This window comes from Rattus rattus, chromosome 3, assembly GCF_011064425.1.
Source record: "Rattus rattus isolate New Zealand chromosome 3, Rrattus_CSIRO_v1, whole genome shotgun sequence".
NCBI classification, from domain to species: Eukaryota; Metazoa; Chordata; class Mammalia; order Rodentia; family Muridae; genus Rattus; species Rattus rattus.
Genome location: NC_046156.1, coordinates 121,137,634 through 121,156,783, shown reverse-complemented (window position 1 = coordinate 121,156,783; position 19,150 = coordinate 121,137,634). Strand labels below are relative to the sequence as shown.

The 19,150-nt window shown below is 43.7% G+C and overlaps 1 protein-coding gene across 1 annotated transcript; it reads left to right on the top strand.

Moving 5' to 3' along the window:
- Positions 1-9,670: 9,670 nt before the first annotated feature.
- Positions 9,671-14,923, top strand: S100a11 (S100 calcium binding protein A11). Its single transcript, XM_032896786.1, has 3 exons — positions 9,671-9,757; positions 13,125-13,271; positions 14,625-14,923. Exons 2-3 carry the CDS (start codon positions 13,131-13,133, stop codon positions 14,778-14,780), a joined length of 297 nt encoding a protein of 98 aa, XP_032752677.1. The 5' UTR covers positions 9,671-9,757; positions 13,125-13,130; the 3' UTR covers positions 14,781-14,923.
- The last annotated feature ends 4,227 nt before the right edge of the window (positions 14,924-19,150 follow it).

Sequence of the window (19,150 nt, the reverse complement as noted above, 5' to 3'; positions counted from 1 at the left end):
TAAGTACTGTGTTAGCATCTTAATGCTGGAACAGATACCCTAGAAAATCAACTTAGGAGGTAAGAGGTGTTTCAGATGTTTTGATGGTTTCAGTCCTTGGATTCTATGGAAAGGTAACCCAGCACAACAGAGAGCATGTGGTGAGCAGTTACTCAGCTCATGACCAGAACGGACACACACACACACACACACACACACACACACACACACACACACACACACACACACACAAACATTTGCAAACAACATAAATAATAACTGACACTCACACACATGTACACATACACACACTTACCATACATACCACACATACATACATACAGACACACACACACACACACACACACACACACCACATATGCAAATATTTGCAAACAACATAAATAACACCCGACACTCACACACATGTACACATACACACACTTACCATACATACCACACATACATACATACATACATACAGACACACACACACACACACACACACAAATTAACATTTCTCCAGGAACCTTCTGTTAGAAGAGGAAATGGTCGAAGCCCTGAGGGTATCCAGAACAGGAACTTGTCTCCAGGAAAAAGATTTACAGCTGTCAGATGGTCTTGCTGGAGAGACTGAGCTGAGACAGAGAAGAGGTAGGCAGGGCGAAATCTTGAAACCTATTAGCTGAACATACCTGTTGCTTTCTATTTAAGCCTTACATTGTGAGAAATGGTTTTGTTTTCTATTAAAGGTGGCTAGCCCACCAAGGGCAGATATTTTATGAACAGTCCGTGTTATGAAATTCTTGTGTACGTGCATGTTTGCCTGCACAGCTCTAAGACTGAACTTTCTTCCCCTTTGCTAGGACTTAGTTCATAGCTTCATTGTGAGGTCAAGCTCCTACTGATTGGGTAAGGCGCAGTTACTGAGTCAGACTAGAACCCAGACGAACCTCCTGCAGTGGTGTGCTTGCTACCCTGCCTTAGGTTGTTTTCTTGGTTTATTTTTCAAAAAGAAAAAAAAATTGCCTTGCTGGTTACTTTCATGTAGTTGGTATATTTATTTATTTATATTTATTTTTGTGCTACATTAAATATATTCTTTTTTAACACCCTCAGTCAGGACCCTCAAAGATGGGCTTAGGGTAGTCACTCTCTTTTTGTCTGTCCTCCTAATGTGTGTACATTGAATATATCTTCTTTCCTTGCTTTTCACTTTTATTCTGGTTCCCTGCCAACACTTAGCCAAGCCTGGCTTACTGAGGGTACAGGCTGCAAGCCGTAATTCCATTAACAACAGTTGGCTGGAAGATAGTGATAACTGGTTCTTACCAGTAAAAAGTCGCTGGGAAATCAACCCTGCCTTTAGGTAGCAAAAGTTCAACTTGACTAGAATTCATAATGAGTGAAAAGAAAACAACAACAAAAAAAATAGTTGGAATTAGGGCACAAAGGAATTTGAACTCCAAGATGAAGAAGCTGGATCTTCAAAAGTAATTAAACAGGGCTGGAGAGATGGTTTAGTGGTTAAGAGCTCTGGCTGCTCTTCCGAATGGACCCAGGTTCAAATCCTACCACCCACATGAGAGTTCACAACTCTCTCTAATTCAGGTCCAGGGGATCTGATACCCTCACACAGACATACACGGAGGCAGAACACCAATGTAAATAAAATAAAAAAGTAAACAATATAATGACCCTCTGAGGATCATTCACTAACATTTTCTGGTCATAATGGAGTGGACATGTGTATTTTATGTCCTTGGAGTACATGTATGTCACAACTTCCAGAGGATCATTGTGAAAGAGAAAATGTCTCAATTCTGCCAACAGCAGTAGAAAAGTTAACAGCTATTTTCAAGGGCTAGTGTCCTGACCTCTCACCGTCAGTAGGAACGAGGTCTGGGAGAGGTGAAGGAATGTACTGTGTACGTAGTAGAGGCAGCACACACTTGGCTCTCACCAGCTGTGGGACATGAGAGGAGGGAAAAGTCTGGAAGGACAGCAGTCATGACACCCTAAGTCTGCAAAGTGGTTTACAAAGGACACTTTCATTTAATCCGCAGAGCAATTTTACGAGAAGTAATTAATATTTGCATAACACTACCCCAATTAAAGAGCTTTTTATGTTAATTATCTCCTTAATTATGACTCCCATTTTAAATGTGAAAGCCTGAAGCTCAGAATTAGAGAGCAGCTGCAACTCACTTAGACCCTTGCTTGCCTACCCCACAGTGACATCAGAGACCTAAAGACAGTCCTCAGCTTTGTGGATGTGGCCTCAGTGCCACTGGAAGCAGCTAATCATTAAGCGGGGGAATTTAGCAGTTCTCCCAGTGTAGTTCTGGTAACATTCTAGCTGAGGAGAGAGCTTCATCCTGAAGACTGGGCCAATTCCTCCTGATTCAGGTGGCACAGTTTTTTGGGTTTTGTTTATCTTTTTGTTTTGTTTTGTTTTGTTTGCTGTCCACGATATTGTTGTTGTTTTAGTTTTTTTTAGACAGGGTTTCTCTGGCTGTCCAGGACTCACTCTGTAGACCAGGCTGGCCTCGAACTCATGGAGATCTGTCTGTTTCTGCCTCCCAAATCTGGGTTCAAAAGTATACACCACCACACCCTGTGACTCCGTTTTTAAAAGAGGTTCATTCTTGTTGCTTCAGCCAGATTACACCTGAGTAGCCTTTAAGACAGAAACAATGACTTTTCAAAATCTTTGCATACTCTGAAGCTTAACTAGTCAATATATACTTTTTAAATTACTAGATGAATAAAGAAACATAAATTGAAGACCTTTTGAAGTATCTTGAGAGTCTTTAAAACAAACAAGAAGAACCAAAAAATTATGGGGGCAGTGGGTTGTTTAACATTGTTGTGAGTTCTAAATGATAAAGAATTAATCTAGACAGAATCCTACACTGAAAGTTTACATTCCATTCCACCCCGTGGACAATCATCCCATCTTGCCATGTGCAAGTTGCACAAAGATGAGCAAAACAGATCTATAGTTTCAAGGAACTCAAGTGATAGCTGAAAAGTTAAAGCATCAATATCAGCTCTATAAACATATAGCACAATGTTACAAATTCTTTTTTCAAAATGTTTCTTTTTAATATTTCTGGTTACAAAAGAGAGATCATACAGATTGACATAACGGGAGAGATTGACTGAAGGAGCCATTGAACCATTGAATATCCCTTGAGAAAACTAAAATAGATCTGCCCGAAAGGGAGGAACTCAAGTAATAGGCGAGATTATAGAAGATTTCCACTTGATTAAATCATAAATACCTGAATAAAAATGGCAGGTGATATTTTGACAACCTCAGAACCAAACTACGAATGGCACACACCAGGCCCCTCAGACACGGCTGCCTGCACACAGGTTCACATCCACATCACACTCCCCACTCAAGTTCCTCCCTCCCAGCTCCTGACTCCTTCATGCTTGTTCCAGCGAACACCCATAGCTATGTCTGAATTGTAACACGGGCTCTACCTACAGAACAATAAACTTAGTGTGGCATTGGTATTATAGCGGTAAAGATGGTGCCTTCCAAAATAGTAAACTAATGGAAAGGTTGGATCTTACCAGTCGCTTCTAATGTCCCCAGTCCTACCCTTCTTGTTTACTTGTGCTTTGACACCTCCTGCTTACCTCCCATTCCCTTCCCCTTGAATCCCACGCTCAGTACCCCATCAAGTGAGCTCATTTCTTATTTACCTCCTCCATACCTCAACTCCTTCTCTTTCCTTGCACTCCTAACTAAATCCTTTCTGCAAACTTCTATCTTTAATCCAGTGGCTAGACTTCTAAACACTACTGGAAACCGCCCTACAACCACACAGTCACGGGACCATGCAGATTGTAATCATCACAGAATTATGGTGTCATCTCTTTGTTTTTACACCACTCAGCCTTTCTAGGTCTTTCCCCTCTGTTTTACCTGAGGCCAGTCTCCTCTAGTCTCTACTCTGAACCTGTGCCCACTGTGTCAGTATTTAGTGTCTTCTCACAGAGGTCCCCATCTCTGCTTCCAGGTGTCATAATATGTGTGCTGGAAGATGCCTCTGTCCAACACTTCCAAACCTATGGTACCCAGCTCTTCTTTTCTACCCCAGGGGAGTAATCCCAGCTACTCCCAACTCCTTAGGACCTCACTCACCAATTTTTTTTTTTTTTTTTCAGAGCTGAGGACCGAACCCAGGGCCTCGAGCTTGCTAGGCAAGTGCTCTACCACTGAGCTAAATCCCCAACCCCCAATTATTTTTTTTGGCCTTAATTAATTGCACTTTTTTGGGGATGGTTTTTCTGTGTAGCCCTGAATGTCCTGGAACTTGCTCTACAGACCAAGCTGGCCTCGAACTCACAGAGATCTGCCTGTCTCTGGGATTAAAGTGCTGAGATTAAGTGCATGTGCCACCACTGTATAGTTCAGTGATCACTTTTAACCAGTAAACCATCTTTTCAGTCTTTCCTATTAGGTTTTTAAATCCACACATTGTCCTTGATTCTGCTTCTTCCTTCTTCTTCCTCTCACCTTCGATGAGCACATGAACATGCCACATTTTCCGCCCCTACTCTTCATTTCCCAATCTTCCCTCAGTCCACTGCAATCTCCTTTTCTTATACTATACCACATCTGCTCCATCAAAGACCTCTAAGGATATGATTGCCAAATTCACTGGAGGTACATCATCTTGTATTGCTCTCTAGCTCTGTGTAGTCTTTCTCCTTGTAACCTCCTTTCGGTGCTTTTGGTGACACCAGCAAGGTTCCCTTCTATTCCCCAATCATTTCTCTTCTTACATCTATGCCAGAACACCTTTCCCCACTTGCTCATTAGTTGCTGTTTATTTACCTGAAGTAATGTATGAGGCTCACCTTTAGAACAGAGCATGATCTGGCCTTGCTAATCACTATCACCCCAGTGCTTAGACAGCTCTCCACACACAGAGACCTTCCTTTCAGAACTGCTGAGTGTTGGAAACGCTGTGGTCATCAGGGCAGCATCTCCACCCTTCCTTCTGAGAGGCAGACAATCATGTGACAAGAAGATGACAGCAAAGTGTAGCGAGAATGATGATGCCAGGATCCATGGGAGAATGAGCTGTGTGGAGACCTAAGTCTGTCAACACTGAATTGTCCTGCTGGTCTCGGCTTCAAATGGAAGTTGGGTATCAGTATGGAACTGTTATCTAATCCTACCCATCTCTAAATATTAAACACTTTGTATTGTCCCACCACTATGCCCAGTTACCAAGCTGAATACCCAGCAGAACCCTCAATTCCTCTCTCTGTCTGACACACATCCAAACAACAGCCAAGTGTCCTAGTATGGTTTCCATTGATATGATAAACATCATGATCAATAGCAACTTTGAGGAAAGCATCTATTTTAGCTTATAGTCCCTTATGAGGGGAAGTCAGGGCAGGAACTTAAGGCAGAAACTGAGGAAGAACCCATGGAAGGATTTTTCTTACTGACTTGTTTTTTCTGGCTTGCTCAGTTTAAACTCTTACACACCCCATGGGTGGTGGAACCTTGCCTTCCTGGTGCTGGCACCACCCATGGTACGCTAAGTCCTTCCACATCAATTAAGAAAATACCCTGCAGGCTTGCCTATAGGCCAGATTAATGGGTGCATTTTCTTACCTGAAGTTTCTTCTTTCCAGATGACTCCGTGGTGTGTCAAGTTGAAAACAAAACAAAACTTAGCCAGCAGCATTCAGTATGCTTGCACACTGACTTGCCTTTCCAGTGCTTGGCAGTTCCTTGTTCCCATCACCATAGCCATCTCACTTTGGTTATTGCAGTGTTCTACAATGTTTTTAGCTTCTAGTCTGTCTTCTCTAGTGCATTTTCTATACGTACAAGAGTAAATAAAAAAAGATTATCTCACTAGCCTGCTTAAATGCCTTCTTTGGTTAGGATCCAAATGTCCAGGCACAGCATTTAATGCTTTATGTTCACTATCATCCCATCCCTGGATGTCTACCATCCACTGTGCTACCCAACCCTCAGCTCCCACTGATAACACACGGCATGTCCCATTCCTCTTCATCATTGCACTCCAGTCAGTAAAACTTCCTCTGGATGTGGCCAGGCAGTGGTGGCACATGACTTTAATCCCAGCACTCAGGAGGCAAAGGCAGGCAGATCTCCAAGTTCATGGCCAGCCTGGTCTATGGAGTAAGTCCCAGGATAGCCAATGCTTCACAGAGAAACCCTGCCTGAGCCAAAACAAAAAAACAAACAAACAAAAAGCAAAACCCAAACAACTTCCTCTAAATGCACTGATCAAATCCTTATGCATTCTATAAGAATAACTCTTATTCTTCTGTCACTATTTGTATAGATGAGAGCTGGCAAATCAGTCAGTTTAGCTAAGATGTCACAAGCACAAAGAATTGAACCCTAGTCTAAGGACCGTAGTCTGCAACTCTAAAATGTTCCTGTGAGACCTGACCTCACCTTAGTTCACCATGGTACCCATCAACTGGCAACTTCTCCCCCATTTTTGAATGTCCAACTCTAAATTCACTTTTTCTATGACACTCCCCTTACTCCCCCAGAGTTGATTACTCACTTCCTTCCCAGCATTGCTGTGGTAGTTGGTCATAATCCTGTCAGTACAGTTATCACACTCTTGTATGCACACTTAAGGATGCACTCAGTTCACACAGAGACCAGGTTACATATGAGAATTACCCTGGACTGTGGAAATTCCCGCATTTATTTCCTGATCCGTCCTGCCATTCACCATTACCTCATCCTTGTTTCTTGTTACCAATTTATCTACACACACACACACACACATACACACACACACACACACACACACCTTAGCCCTTTCAATTGACTCATTGTTTGCCAACCTTGCCGAACTTCCTTTTTCCAAAAAGCTTGATCTGAACCTCACTGGTGCCCATCAGCCTGCCCTGGAAAGTGACCACCTCATGCGACCGTAGATGAGGTTAACCACCCAGCCCTGGCCTTCGTATTTGGTTTGGAGCTGCTCAGGCTTGTACAGCACCACAGGAGCCTTCTTAACTTTCAGTTCCCAGCTGACTTGTTTTCTTCTCTCTGCCACATGCGTTCTCTAAATCTCACAGCTTCCATTTGCTCTTGCTGTCTTGCTCATATTTCCGAATTGCCCTGACCTTCTAGCTCTCTCTATGCCTCAGTTCTTCTAACTGCCGAATTCTGTACGTGTTTCTAATTCCAGCTTCCAAGAACAGAGGCCTGATGGGTCTCAACTCATCTTATCATGAAGCCTTTACGGCTACCTTCTTATGCCCTGTAGGTGCTGAGTCCAATCAGTGAGGACGCATAGTCAAGCCGTGCAAACCTTAGTCACTGTGTCTGCCCCTTCGGCAGAGGCTGTAAGTGAGGTATTTCCCCTTTAAAGAGATTGTGGTGCGGACATGGCTATGATTAGGGTATAGAGTAACTTATTAGACGGTGGGCTCCTTAGTAACTTTTATTATAGATATTTTTGAGAATCTGGTGAAAGCTACAGTTCTTCTTCTAGGAAAAGTAATCTCTTATACAGAAAACTTCACACAGAACTTTAAGATCTTAAAGAATCCTACCTCTGTCTACAATGCCCCACCCACATCTGTGTGAAGTCTGTTCATGGGGCTCCTCAAAGGCAAGCTTTATCACACTTGTGTTTGTATTTGCAGATTCCAGAACAATGCTTGGCACACAGTAGGTTCTCGCAGACACTCAAAGGAATAAGTTGACATTTTAGTTTATTCATTAAGGCTAAATAGGTTATTCAGGGCCACAAAGAGGTTAAGAAATTTGGATTTGTAAAAATTATTTATTTTGTTATTAACTATTGGGGGGGGGGTTTGCATGACACACATGTGGAGGTCAAAGGCCAACATGTAGAAATTGGTTCTCTTTTTTTACCATTTGAGTTCCAAGGATCAAATTCAGGTTATTGGGCCTGGAGGATGCACCCTTACCTTCTGAGCCATCTCTTTGTCCCAAGCAGTTTGGTTTGGTATAAAAGAAGTAGTAAGTCACTTGGCTTCTTTTTTGTGTGATGTCTTGTTCTGAAGTAAGCAGTTAATCAGAATTGCACATCAGGAAAATGTGTTTTTATTGGAGGGCAAGGGTCCAGTTATGAAATCAACAGAAAAAGGGAGTGGAGATGTAAACTAGATCAGTGGGGGTGGGGAAGAAGGATGGATGGGTCTAAGCACAGTAAAACTGAAATTCCAAGGGCCTTGATTTTAAAAAAAAATCATGTAAGAAAGTATTTTTTTTTTAAAAAAAGAATGATGCTAATTTTTTCAAATAAGGAAAATGGAGAAATGGTCACAATGTTGGCAGAAATGGAAAGGGGGTGGATCTAATTACTTCTTGGATTATTGTTGGAAACAGAAGTGTGTTTTGGTTTAGATTTTAGTTTTCTTATGAGACAAGATCCTACTCTGTAACCCAAGCCACTCTGGAATTCACTATGTAGCCCACAGGCTGGCCTCAAATGTGCAGTAGTCTTCCTGCCTCAGCCTTGCACAGGTTGGGATTACAGTCAAGGGACACCATGTCTGACTTCAAGGTTTCCTAAGCAAGTGACAGGAACTGTAAATCTGAAGTAACGATGAAGCTGGAGGTGAGGGTTTGACTTTATGCTCCCAGGAGTCAATAGCAAAAGCTGTGAGCAGATACCAGGAAGCACTCACACAATGCCCTATTCATATCTACTCTGCAGTTTTTGGGATCCCTTTCAAGGGTATCATTCCATGTGTTAGTCCTAAAAGACATTCTGTGTGCTTTACTGAATAGTAAAGGCAGCATGGCCTGTTTATAGATGAGGAAATAGAAGCTCAGAGGGGCCAGGGGGTCTTGTCAAAAGTACTGCAGTGATGGTAAGGACCTAGGATTAGAAGCTGGAAGTGCTTCATACAATTCCCAACCTTACTGAAACACAGACAGGAAAATGCCTCACTTGCACAGGGTAATGTTTCGCTGTCATTTTAATCCCCCCCCCCCCTGGAGCTGGGAACCGAACCCAGGGCCTTGCACTTGCTAGGCAAATGCTCTACCACTGAGCTAAATCCCCAACCCCTCGCTGTCATTTTAAAACTTGAGAGCAAGGTGAAAATTACCCCTAGGCAATAATCACCAATATTCTGATGGCAATAATCACTGCCCTTACGTAGGCCAGGTGGTACACACCTATAATCCAGCACTTGGGATGCTGGGGTAGGAGGCTAGTCTGTGCTACGCAGAGAGTCAAAGTCAGCCTCAGCTACGTGGGAATACTATGTGCCAGAAAAATTTAAAAATCATCACTGTTTATTAAATTTCTTCAGTGTAACAGAACAGACAGGCCCAGCTCCTAAGGACCTTTTGCCTCCTTCAGCAAATCCTACCAGCAGCGTGTACCACCACAACCCAACCGGCCCTAAGGACCTTTTGATGAGCATGACCCACACTCTTTTTAAAGGGACCTTTCTGCTTATCTGACCTGAACTTCAAATGGGTCCATGCACAGAAAAGAGCTAGGGGAATGGACCGACTTCCCCCAAAGCCAAAAATCTTTGAGATTCTTAGGAGAGAGGGACAGAGAGACCTGTTGAGTCCCAGAGAGACCTGTTGAGTCCCTGAGCTTGAGTCTAGACAGGCCGAGGCCTGCAGAGGGGCGGGGCGGGCCGGGGCGCGGCCCGAGTCGGGCTGAGGGGAGGGACCCGGACCAGGGCTGCCACTCCTGTCCCAGCAACCGTCAGCCTCAGTCGCAGCCGGGCCTCGCTCCTCAACTTGGTAAGCATAACTTTTGAACTTTTCAGATTTTTTTTTTCTTTTCAATGAAAACAACAAAGGCTACGAATGCTCTCGGCTGGGTGTATCATGGACTAATGTGTGGACGTGGCAGAAAATAGTTAGGGAAGATGAAACTGTGGGAGGCAATTAGAGAAGAGTGGAGGGCACGACGAAGCCCTAAAATTACACCCTAATGACACCCTAGCGGGGAAGAAACGGGGATCTTTTGTTCTTCCAGGCAAGATAAGGTCTAGCTAGGGCTGGGTGTGGCTGCCTGACTGGCCCGAGCCCGGGCTGGATGGGGCTGGAGTCCCCGGGGCTGTGATCCTCTGAACCCAACCAGCAGCGGGGTACCTCGGCCTCAGCAACTGAGAAGGCCAGGAAACCTGCCAGAGAACTGCAGACTCGGTGGGAATTTGGGGCGCTGTCGCTAGGCGTTCGTAAAGACCAGAAAGGAAGCAGTTCAGAACCTAGCATTCCTGAGTTCTGGGGGGACTCTGCTGCGGGAAACCGCAGGCAAACAGCCAAGACATACAGAGAGATCGAGAAAACGGAGCCTGTTGCAGTCATTGCGACCGCCAACAAGAATGTGGGAGGAGGCCAGTCCCTCCCAGCCACTCCTTTCCTCTCCTGCTTATTCCACATCCTGCCATCTTTTTCAGCCACTCCCTGCATCACCTGCCTGTCTCCTACCTGCTACTTCCGTTCCCTTTGCTTTTTTAAAATGACGTTTCCACCAATTCACCCCTCCGCCCTAGTCTACCCCTTCCTTTGTCTCTTCAGAGAGGATCAGCAAACTTTGGAGACCCAAGTGGGTTTCTGCCCTAGTCCCAAACTAATCATAGATTTTGTTTTTAAACGGTTGGAAGAGAGTCAAAAGGAAAATGATCCCTTGTGATACATGAACATGATATGAAAATCAAATGTATAAAGTATACAGGCACGGCCACACCCTTTTGCTTTACGTATTGTCGCCCTTGCTGCCTGGCTATGGCAAAAGAGTGACAAGACCCTCTGGAGCATAAAGAGCTAAAAATATCCACAGCTGTCCCGTTATTCCAAACCACAGCACGCAGAGCTTGCAGACCCCCTAGACCCCCTTAGTGTGTCAGTCTTTCATCACTTCCTACTTCGTCTTTCCTTCTGCTTTTCACCACACAGCGTACCTAGGGCCTAGCAGCCCAGGTTGTGAGGTGGAGGGAGATGTATGAGACCCTGAACCCTTGAGCTTTGGTGCTGGTTGAGAAAGAGGTAATAGTTGGTGTGTTTACCTCTTTTTCACATATTTCCGTCAAGGGGAGGCTTTTCTTGAACGTTGCATTTTACAAAGGACTTCACTATGTCTTTTCTCAGTGATTTTTTTCCCCTTCCTGCCATCATGCAAAAGGGCAGTGGTGTGGGCAGTGCCCTCTCTTTCAGCCACTGAGCCACATGGGCAAAACCTTCCCATTCGAGCACTCTGTTCTAAGGGAAAGAGAAAGGAAGCACCTGTAGGTGTGGAAAACAGTCCCAAAGCTGGGCTCCTCAGCCTGGAACCCCCTACCTAGTCTACTGTGCCCTCCATGCCAACTCTCCCGACATCATGTGATACACTAATAGTAAGGCAGCAAGGTTTTAGTTCTGACAAGAGGACCATGTTGTGCAAACACTTGTTTCTAGGCTGGGGTGTTCTGGGTTCTTTTGTGCATGCTCTGAACTTAGCCATACTTTTCTCTTCTTCAGTAAATGCTCGTTTTCAGGGAGATTAAATCTCCTACATTGCGACTGTGAAAGAATTTATCCCCAGAAGAAGGTTCAGGTACTCTGGACATTCCTAGGTGCAGTGAGCCACGGCAGTGTAACTTTGATAATAAGTTGTCTAAAAATAGGTGTTAGGAAGAGAGACCAGAGGCCGTGGGGCTGCCAGCATTTGTCACCTTTAGCATATACAGCCTGAAAGCTTCCAACTGTAGTATCCAGAAAGTCTGTCTTAGAAGGCAATCACAAACTAAATACTAAGTTCCATTGTTAACATACATGCAAATCACAGTTAACATCAAGCGGGAAAGTTTCAGGGTGTGGTTGGCAGGGTCTAGGAGATCATGCAGTTGTGCTTTTACCCACCAGGGGGAGCACAACAGCTCAATTCTCGGTTCTGGTCTCAAATCTCAACTGGAATGACTCAACTCAGTAGAATTTCCTTTAGGGATTCTGCTGTGAAAAAAGCAGAGTGGGGCACGGAACTTGAACTATGCTCTTCCTGGTCTAACTACAGCTTTGTTTGAACTCTGTATTAAGAAATTCCAGCCACCCTTTCTTTGGAAATAAGTGGCACTTGGAACACAGGAAGGCAGAAGTCTGTAGAAGGGAACCGGGTAGCTGAGAGCCCAGGGGTGACAATCCCTGCTAGTTGCTTTCTCATGTCTAAGTTCTGCACAAGTAAATTTATTGGCGTCTAGCTGTCTGCTTTACACACACACAGTACATCTATAGTTTCACTAGGTAGCCCAGGTTAATCCAAACGCTTGATCATCCAAAGGTATATGCACTCCCACACCTTGCTGAATATACTTTCAAACATCTAGAATGTCTTCTCTCACTCGCAGTACATGATTACGATGTGCTGTTCATTTTCTTCAGAGAAATTCATGAGATTACTTTAACGGTGTTTCATCCATCACTGTAGCCTCTCTATGCTCTTGGGGAATGGGTCACTGTAATCACCCTCTGAAGTTCAGAATATGTGTGTGCAGATTCCTGTATTCATACGCACAGGTTAGTCACCTGTTTTCTCACTGTCTAAGAATTTCAGAACAGTTCTCCCTTGTCTGAGTCACCTAGGGTTTCTAAGCACTTGGAGTTCCGTGTGGAGGACCTTACTGTGTGCACTGGAGCTGTGAAAAAGCAGCTCACCACAGAATGTCACTTTCTATTCGTCCCTCTGGACGCTGATAAATGAACAAGACTTTAAGAAACTGCTTCAACCAAAAATGAGGCGCTGTGATCCTCTGGCACACTCTGTTCTCTAGCCTTCCTAATTATCAAAATAAAATATTAGAATAAAGAAGGCAAGATTTGAATTATAATTCAAAATAACAAAAGAATGCAATAGGGGCAAAGAAAAATAAAGGGAAAACTAGTATAGGGCGGTTAGACCAATGTTTACATTACATGTGAATGGCTCACAACTAAATACTACACAACTAGCAAAAAATTAAATATAAACACATGTGTATATTTAAATCAACAAAATTGAATAAAAATGCATATAATAAAAAGGTTGAGTTAACACTCAACCCAAGAAAACTGGGTGAACTATGCTTATTAGGTAAAGTAATTCTCAAAATATTTTTAACCTGAGCCCTGCATTTTTTTTTATTCTTCAAAGGCAAAAATGCCTACAGAGACTGAGAGATGCATCGAGTCCCTGATTGCTGTTTTCCAGAAGTACAGTGGGAAGGATGGAAATAGCTGTCATCTCTCCAAAACTGAGTTCCTTTCTTTCATGAACACGGAGCTGGCGGCCTTCACGAAGGTACCTGTCCCAGCCACCATGCCATGAGTGCTTACTGCACAAAACAGGAGCCTGGCAGAATGGCTTTGCATGAAAGATCCTTACGCCAGGCCAAGGGGTCCGTTTCCCTCATCAGCAATGATGGAAGTAAAGTTCTATTTTCTCACTATTAATGCCACCAGTCACATGGTTGTACCAATCATCCTACTCACTTGAAATATGGCTAATGACTTTCCCAATTAATCTGAATGTAAATGCAGAGAGTGGCTGTGTGTGTGTGTGTGTGTGTGTGTGTGTGTGTGTGTGTGTGTGTGTGTGTGTGTGTGTGTGTGTGTTATAGGATATTTGAACCTGTTTCTAGTTAGGGTGTGGCTTCCCCCTTAGCACACACCTTCATCCCTTAAGAAGAGAGAAGAAAGAAAGGGAAGGTACTTAAGGGAGAGACAAACAGTACAGGGGAAGAGAGTACAGTACAGGAATACAGGAGAGTTCATGGAGAGCAGTGCGGTAGACTTGAGAGGGAGAGTAGAGCAGCAGAGAGGGAGAAGGAGGCAGTTTAACTGGGAGAGTTGTGCAGAAACAGGTTGCAAGAGAGAATAAGCTGGACACAGTTAAAGACAGAACAGGAGAATGAAAAGGAATCAGAAAATTAGAGAAGATTAGTAGAGCCAGTCTTAGGCCAAGCAGAGCAATTCAGAGGCCAAGAGGAAAGCCAGATTGAATCAGTCAGCTGGAAGAGGAGCTTGAACCAGAACAGTTGAGTTGAACAGTCAGCTAGAGTTCAGAATGAGCTAGAAAGGGTGAACTTATTGAGCAGCAAGTCTCAGAGGCTAAAAACATTCTAGGCCTAGGTTAGATAGTACAGAAGCTAGAAGCTTCCAGGACGAGGCCTAAGTTAGCAAGATGAAGCAGTGAGCCTTCAAGATGACAATTACATCAGGCAAATAAAAGTTACTTTTACGTGGTGCGTGTGTGTGTGTGTGTGTGTGTGTGTGTGTGTGTGTGTGTGTGTGTGTGTGTGTGTGTGTGTGTGTGTGTGTGTGTGTGTGTGTGTGTGTGAGTGTGTGACATAGATGGGTGGAGCATGAAGCTCTTAGGCAGGCCCTGTAACTTTCTATCTGAAACCACTCACTTCCTTGTGCTTTACATGTGGGAGTTGCATGCAACACTTTTCCAAAGTTGAGTAACCCTTAATGTCACAGAAAAAACAGGTCAAGGGGCAGAGGTTTGGATTTGTGTCCAGGTCTGCTGCTGAGGCAGCTCACTATGAGTAGCCCCTCTCCTGGACTTCATACCCCACTGAGAATAAAATATGACAGCATATTCAGAAGCACCAAAGAAAATGAAATATAAAGATGTTATTGTTTTTTGCAGAACCAGAAAGACCCCGGTGTCCTCGACCGCATGATGAAGAAGCTGGACCTCAACAGCGATGGGCAGCTAGATTTCCAAGAGTTTCTCAACCTTATTGGCGGCTTAGCTATAGCATGCCATGAGTCCTTCCTCCGGACTCCCCAGAAGCGTATCTAACCCTCTCCATTCCCTTCCAGCCACCAAGTCATCGCCTCCTCCACTCCTTCCCCCATCCACACCTGCACTGAGCCCACCACACCTACCACACATGCAGCCCACGCCTGACAGGGAAAATAAAACAATGTCATTTTTTAAATGTACACCGAGAGTGAGTAGATTTGTGTAAGGGAGTGCGACAAGGAAGCTGGTGGCAGAAACTGCCTAGTAAACAGGAAAGATGCCTCTTGGGTGTGCACGAAATCATGACCGATGGATGAGGAACCAGAGTCAGCTCAGATTTCTCAGGTTGCTGCTCAAAGAGCAGTGGATGTCACAATTGGCTGACTAAACGTCTGTATCATAGGCCTGACTGAGGATACAGTCAGAAAGCCAAGGACCTTCTCCCCAGTGAGGACCTATGTCCCAGGAAAGAAGGAAGATGATCTATCACTGTGACTGGTTAGTGTGCTGCTGATGTGTGAAAGACAAAGGAGCAAGCATTTCAAGGAGGAAGAGGACAGTTCAGGAGAGAGAGCTGGGAAGGGGAAGGGACAGAATAAGGCAAGAGATGCCAGTGTTTCATGTATGCTATGGACTTCCTCACCTGTGACTGGCTTTAGCAGATAGGAAGTCTTCAGTTCCATAACAAAGCAGTGTAGAGAAGGCCTCGATGGTGGGGAGCCAGGAGATAACACACTAGAGAAAATGAGGAGAGGGTAACAGGTTGTAGCAGAACACTGTCCTTCCCGAGAACTTAAACAAAAAGCGGACCAGATTATTTGTGGGGTTGTTTAGGCTAGGAAAGATCCAAAATGAAAGTCAGTGCTTCAGGCTAACAAGTACCATGTTTTTTAGGTGTAAGTATAACTTCCTCTGAAGGACCTCCTTAATTGGCTAGCAGCACATGGATAGGGGGCAAGTCTGCAACCTTTAAAGGTCTCCATATTCCTTTTGTCGGTCTACCCCATCTTTTAAATAGCAGTAACAACCAAAACCTAAACTACCCTAGTGAAGAGATGGAAAAGCACCAAGCATATTAAGGCAATGCTGGTCTGTTGGCTATTCTACAAGAGATCAGTGGCTCCCTTTAAGAAATCAGGATTCAAAGAAGCTAAGTGGGACATCTTTACTTGTCCAGTGACATCAAGTTCTGCTAAGAAGTAAGACCAATTGGTATTGGCCTGTTTGAAGATTCCAACAACCAACCCCCCCCCCCTGTTATGGAGTGCCTGCTACCTGCAAAGAGAATGGTAGAGAGACGCCAGGAGGAGGGGTTGTTTTTATAAGTTCAGGGACATACCATTGGAAGGTTAGTGCCAGTGACCACTTACGTCTCCTGACTTCCTAGACCCCCTTCACATAAAACGATATGAGGAGCTTCTGTTTTATGTATTCACAAATTAAGCAAATATTAACTTGAACAGTAGGGCCTTGTTCATAATACCTAACACGTATAGGGAGTATTTTTCTGGGGAGGGGGTTCTTAACACTCCCCTTTGCTTTCAAATAAGGAGGTTTCTACATCCACTTAGTGCATATAGCTTCTGAATAAAAGACACAGAGACCTGGTATTTTTATTAACAAGCTGCTGGCACTCTATGCTGGGCAGGTTCTGAGCTGTTCTAATCCTCTAAGGCTATTATATCCAGATCAATGCCCCATTACTGCCATCTCAGTCTTACCTTGGCTCCCTCATGGCTGCTTGTTAAAATAATGTTTAGATCCATTTTCCTTTTCCAGTCCTGCCGATGACTCTGGGACTAATTATTTATTATTAATTATTACTAATTATTTATTATTAATGGCCTCAGCCATAAGCTTTGGCTCATTTCCTGGCTAGCTCATAACTTACTTAACCCATTTAAACTATTCTATGTCTACCAGTTGGTTAGTTACCTTTCCTTGATCCCAGCCTACTTCTTTCTTTAGTCTTTGCAACATCTACCCAAATTCATCTACCTGCTAGTTTACATCTGTCTCCTATCTTTTCTCTTATGTCTCCTTTTATTCTCTCACCATTTCCCAGAATCCTTTGTGTTCCTGCCAGTGTCCCACCTCCTATTTCCTGCCTCAGCTCATTGGCTTTCAGCTTTTTTATTGGCATCCTTATAGGAGATTCTTTCATCGAAACCTTATGGTGAATCCTCCTGGTGTCTCTACATGTGTGGTCTCTCCACACCTTCTCTTTGTACCCCTCTCTCTCTACCTGTGAACCCTCTCACTGGGATCCACTCACTGGGATCCGATGTCCTGCCTCTACTGCCCTCTCCTGTCAACTGTAGGCTTATCAGCTCTTTATTAACCAACCAGAGATGATAGAAAACGGTTTTTACATAACATTGAGACCTGAGATACTTGAACATCATCCATTTAGTAACCAGATACCTGGGTACAAAAATCAGCATCCGAGTATACCGTACACAAAACCAACCCCCAACACACATAGAGTAGTGAAAAAGGCAGAGAAGATTCTTGCTCTGAAGAACCTTGCACTCTCAGGTTCATCATGTCCCAGGTTGAACTTACTGTCTTATGCACCTTCAGCTCATCCTATCCACTGGCCTGTTCAGGCAATGACACATAGCCCCACCGAAGAACACCAAAATCCACTCCAATCTCTTTTTCTTCATGTTTTACTTCCCCATAAGATCCCCAAACCCATTTGGTTCTCCTATGCCTCTCCACCTCGCCCCTGACGCAGACCACCACCTCTTGTCTGACATGACAGTAGGGACCAACAGGTCCTACACTACCTTTGCTTTTCCTGCAGCATTTGATCAGGGTCTTGGCCAGCTGAAGGTCTTAGGACGCCCCCCAGTGCTTTGGGCATGTAGTGCTGTGTACTGTCCAGTCCTCTTGGTTCACCACGTCCTCTTGCCTTTCCTGCCTCCTGTTTCCTGCTCCTAGCCCACTAAGTTTCAACACATTGAACTTGTATAGTTCCCTCCAATTGGTGGCTTTTCTTTCCCATGCCTGAGCTGTTATCCTAACAATATTACTAAACTTAATCTCCGAGCCTAAGTGGTCATTTCTTCACACATGCAAGCTTATTTCTTCTTTAGACCTTCATTACTTTATTGGTGACTCTTCTCTGATATATGTAACCATCTCTCTGCTCACTCTGTCTAAAAATGTGGATATGTCAAGCTCGGTCATCTGAATCCAATTCCCAAGACTCACATAGTAGAAGGAGAGTACTGATTCCTGCAAGCTGCTCTCTAACCTCCACACCATCTCAGTTTAAATGGGTACACATACACACAATTAAAAATTTCTTTAAAAGTGTATTTGTTATTGATCTCAATCTTTTAAAATCCTTTGTACTTGCTCTTGTTACATGCAATTTAATTCAATATTCCTGATCCATAAAAAACAGTTTCTAGGGGGTTAGAGAGAGTAGGTATGCTGAGAAGACTTGAGTTTGATTCCCAGTACCCACATGGTGTCTTATAACTGCATATAAGTACAACTCCAGGAGGTGCCACTTTTTTTTTTTTTTTTTTTAAAGATTTATTCATTTATTATATATAAGTACACTGTAGCTGTCTTCAGATACACCAGAAGAGGGCATCAGATCTCATTACAGATGGTTGTGAGCCACCATGTGGTTGCTGGGAATTGAACTCAGGACCTCTGGAAGAGTAGTTGGGTGCTCTTAACCGCTGAGCCATCTCTCCAGCCCGGAGGTGCCACTCTTGTGGACTCCATGGACACCTACATTCAAAACACACTGGAGTACAATAAATATAAAAAAATAGTTTTTGGTTTTGTTTGTTTTTTTGTGTACACCAGGCTGACCTTTAATTTTTGGTCCTCCTGCCTCTCTGCCATGACTTACTTTCTTTCTTTCTTTCTTTCTTTCTTTCTTTCTTTCTTTCTTTCTTTCTTTCTTTCTTTCTTCCTCTCTCTCTCTCTCTCTCTCTCTCTCTCTCTTTCGTTCTTTCTTATTTTTTTAAAATTTATTTTAGATTATAAAAACTTCCTTTAATCAAGGCTTATAACATGGAAGAGATTTATCAGATAAAAGGGAAAGTTTCTAATACATTGAAACATAAATCCATAAGTCATCATAAACAATACCCAATAGTAAAAACCACAACAGCAAATTCACACCATCCCTGTAACAGCCATGATCTGATTTCACATGCTTCTGATGGATGGCCAAATGGCCTGCTGGATACCGAGCACACTGGGGCTTTGAGGTCACACTCATCTGACAGGGCTGTGGCATTGGTGACTCAACTCTAGAAGCAAAGCAGGTACCAGCACATTCAAACAGTGTATCCCTTACATATCAAAGTGAGAAGTAAGAAAGCAACACGGTCACGCTATCAGAAAGATGGTGGGGAGTAAGGACAGCTGTGTAAAGCTCGAGGCTGAAAGGTGGT

What these genes read in the sequence shown, in the direction of transcription:
- S100a11 (XM_032896786.1), top strand. Translation starts at nt 13,131, where the DNA reads ATGCCTACAGAGACTGAGAGATGCATCGAGTCCCTGATTGCTGTTTTC. An exon ending in AGCTGGCGGCCTTCACGAAG is followed by an intron (nt 13,272 to 14,624) that starts GTACCTGTCCCA and finishes TGTTTTTTGCAG; the next exon opens with AACCAGAAAGACCCCGGTGT.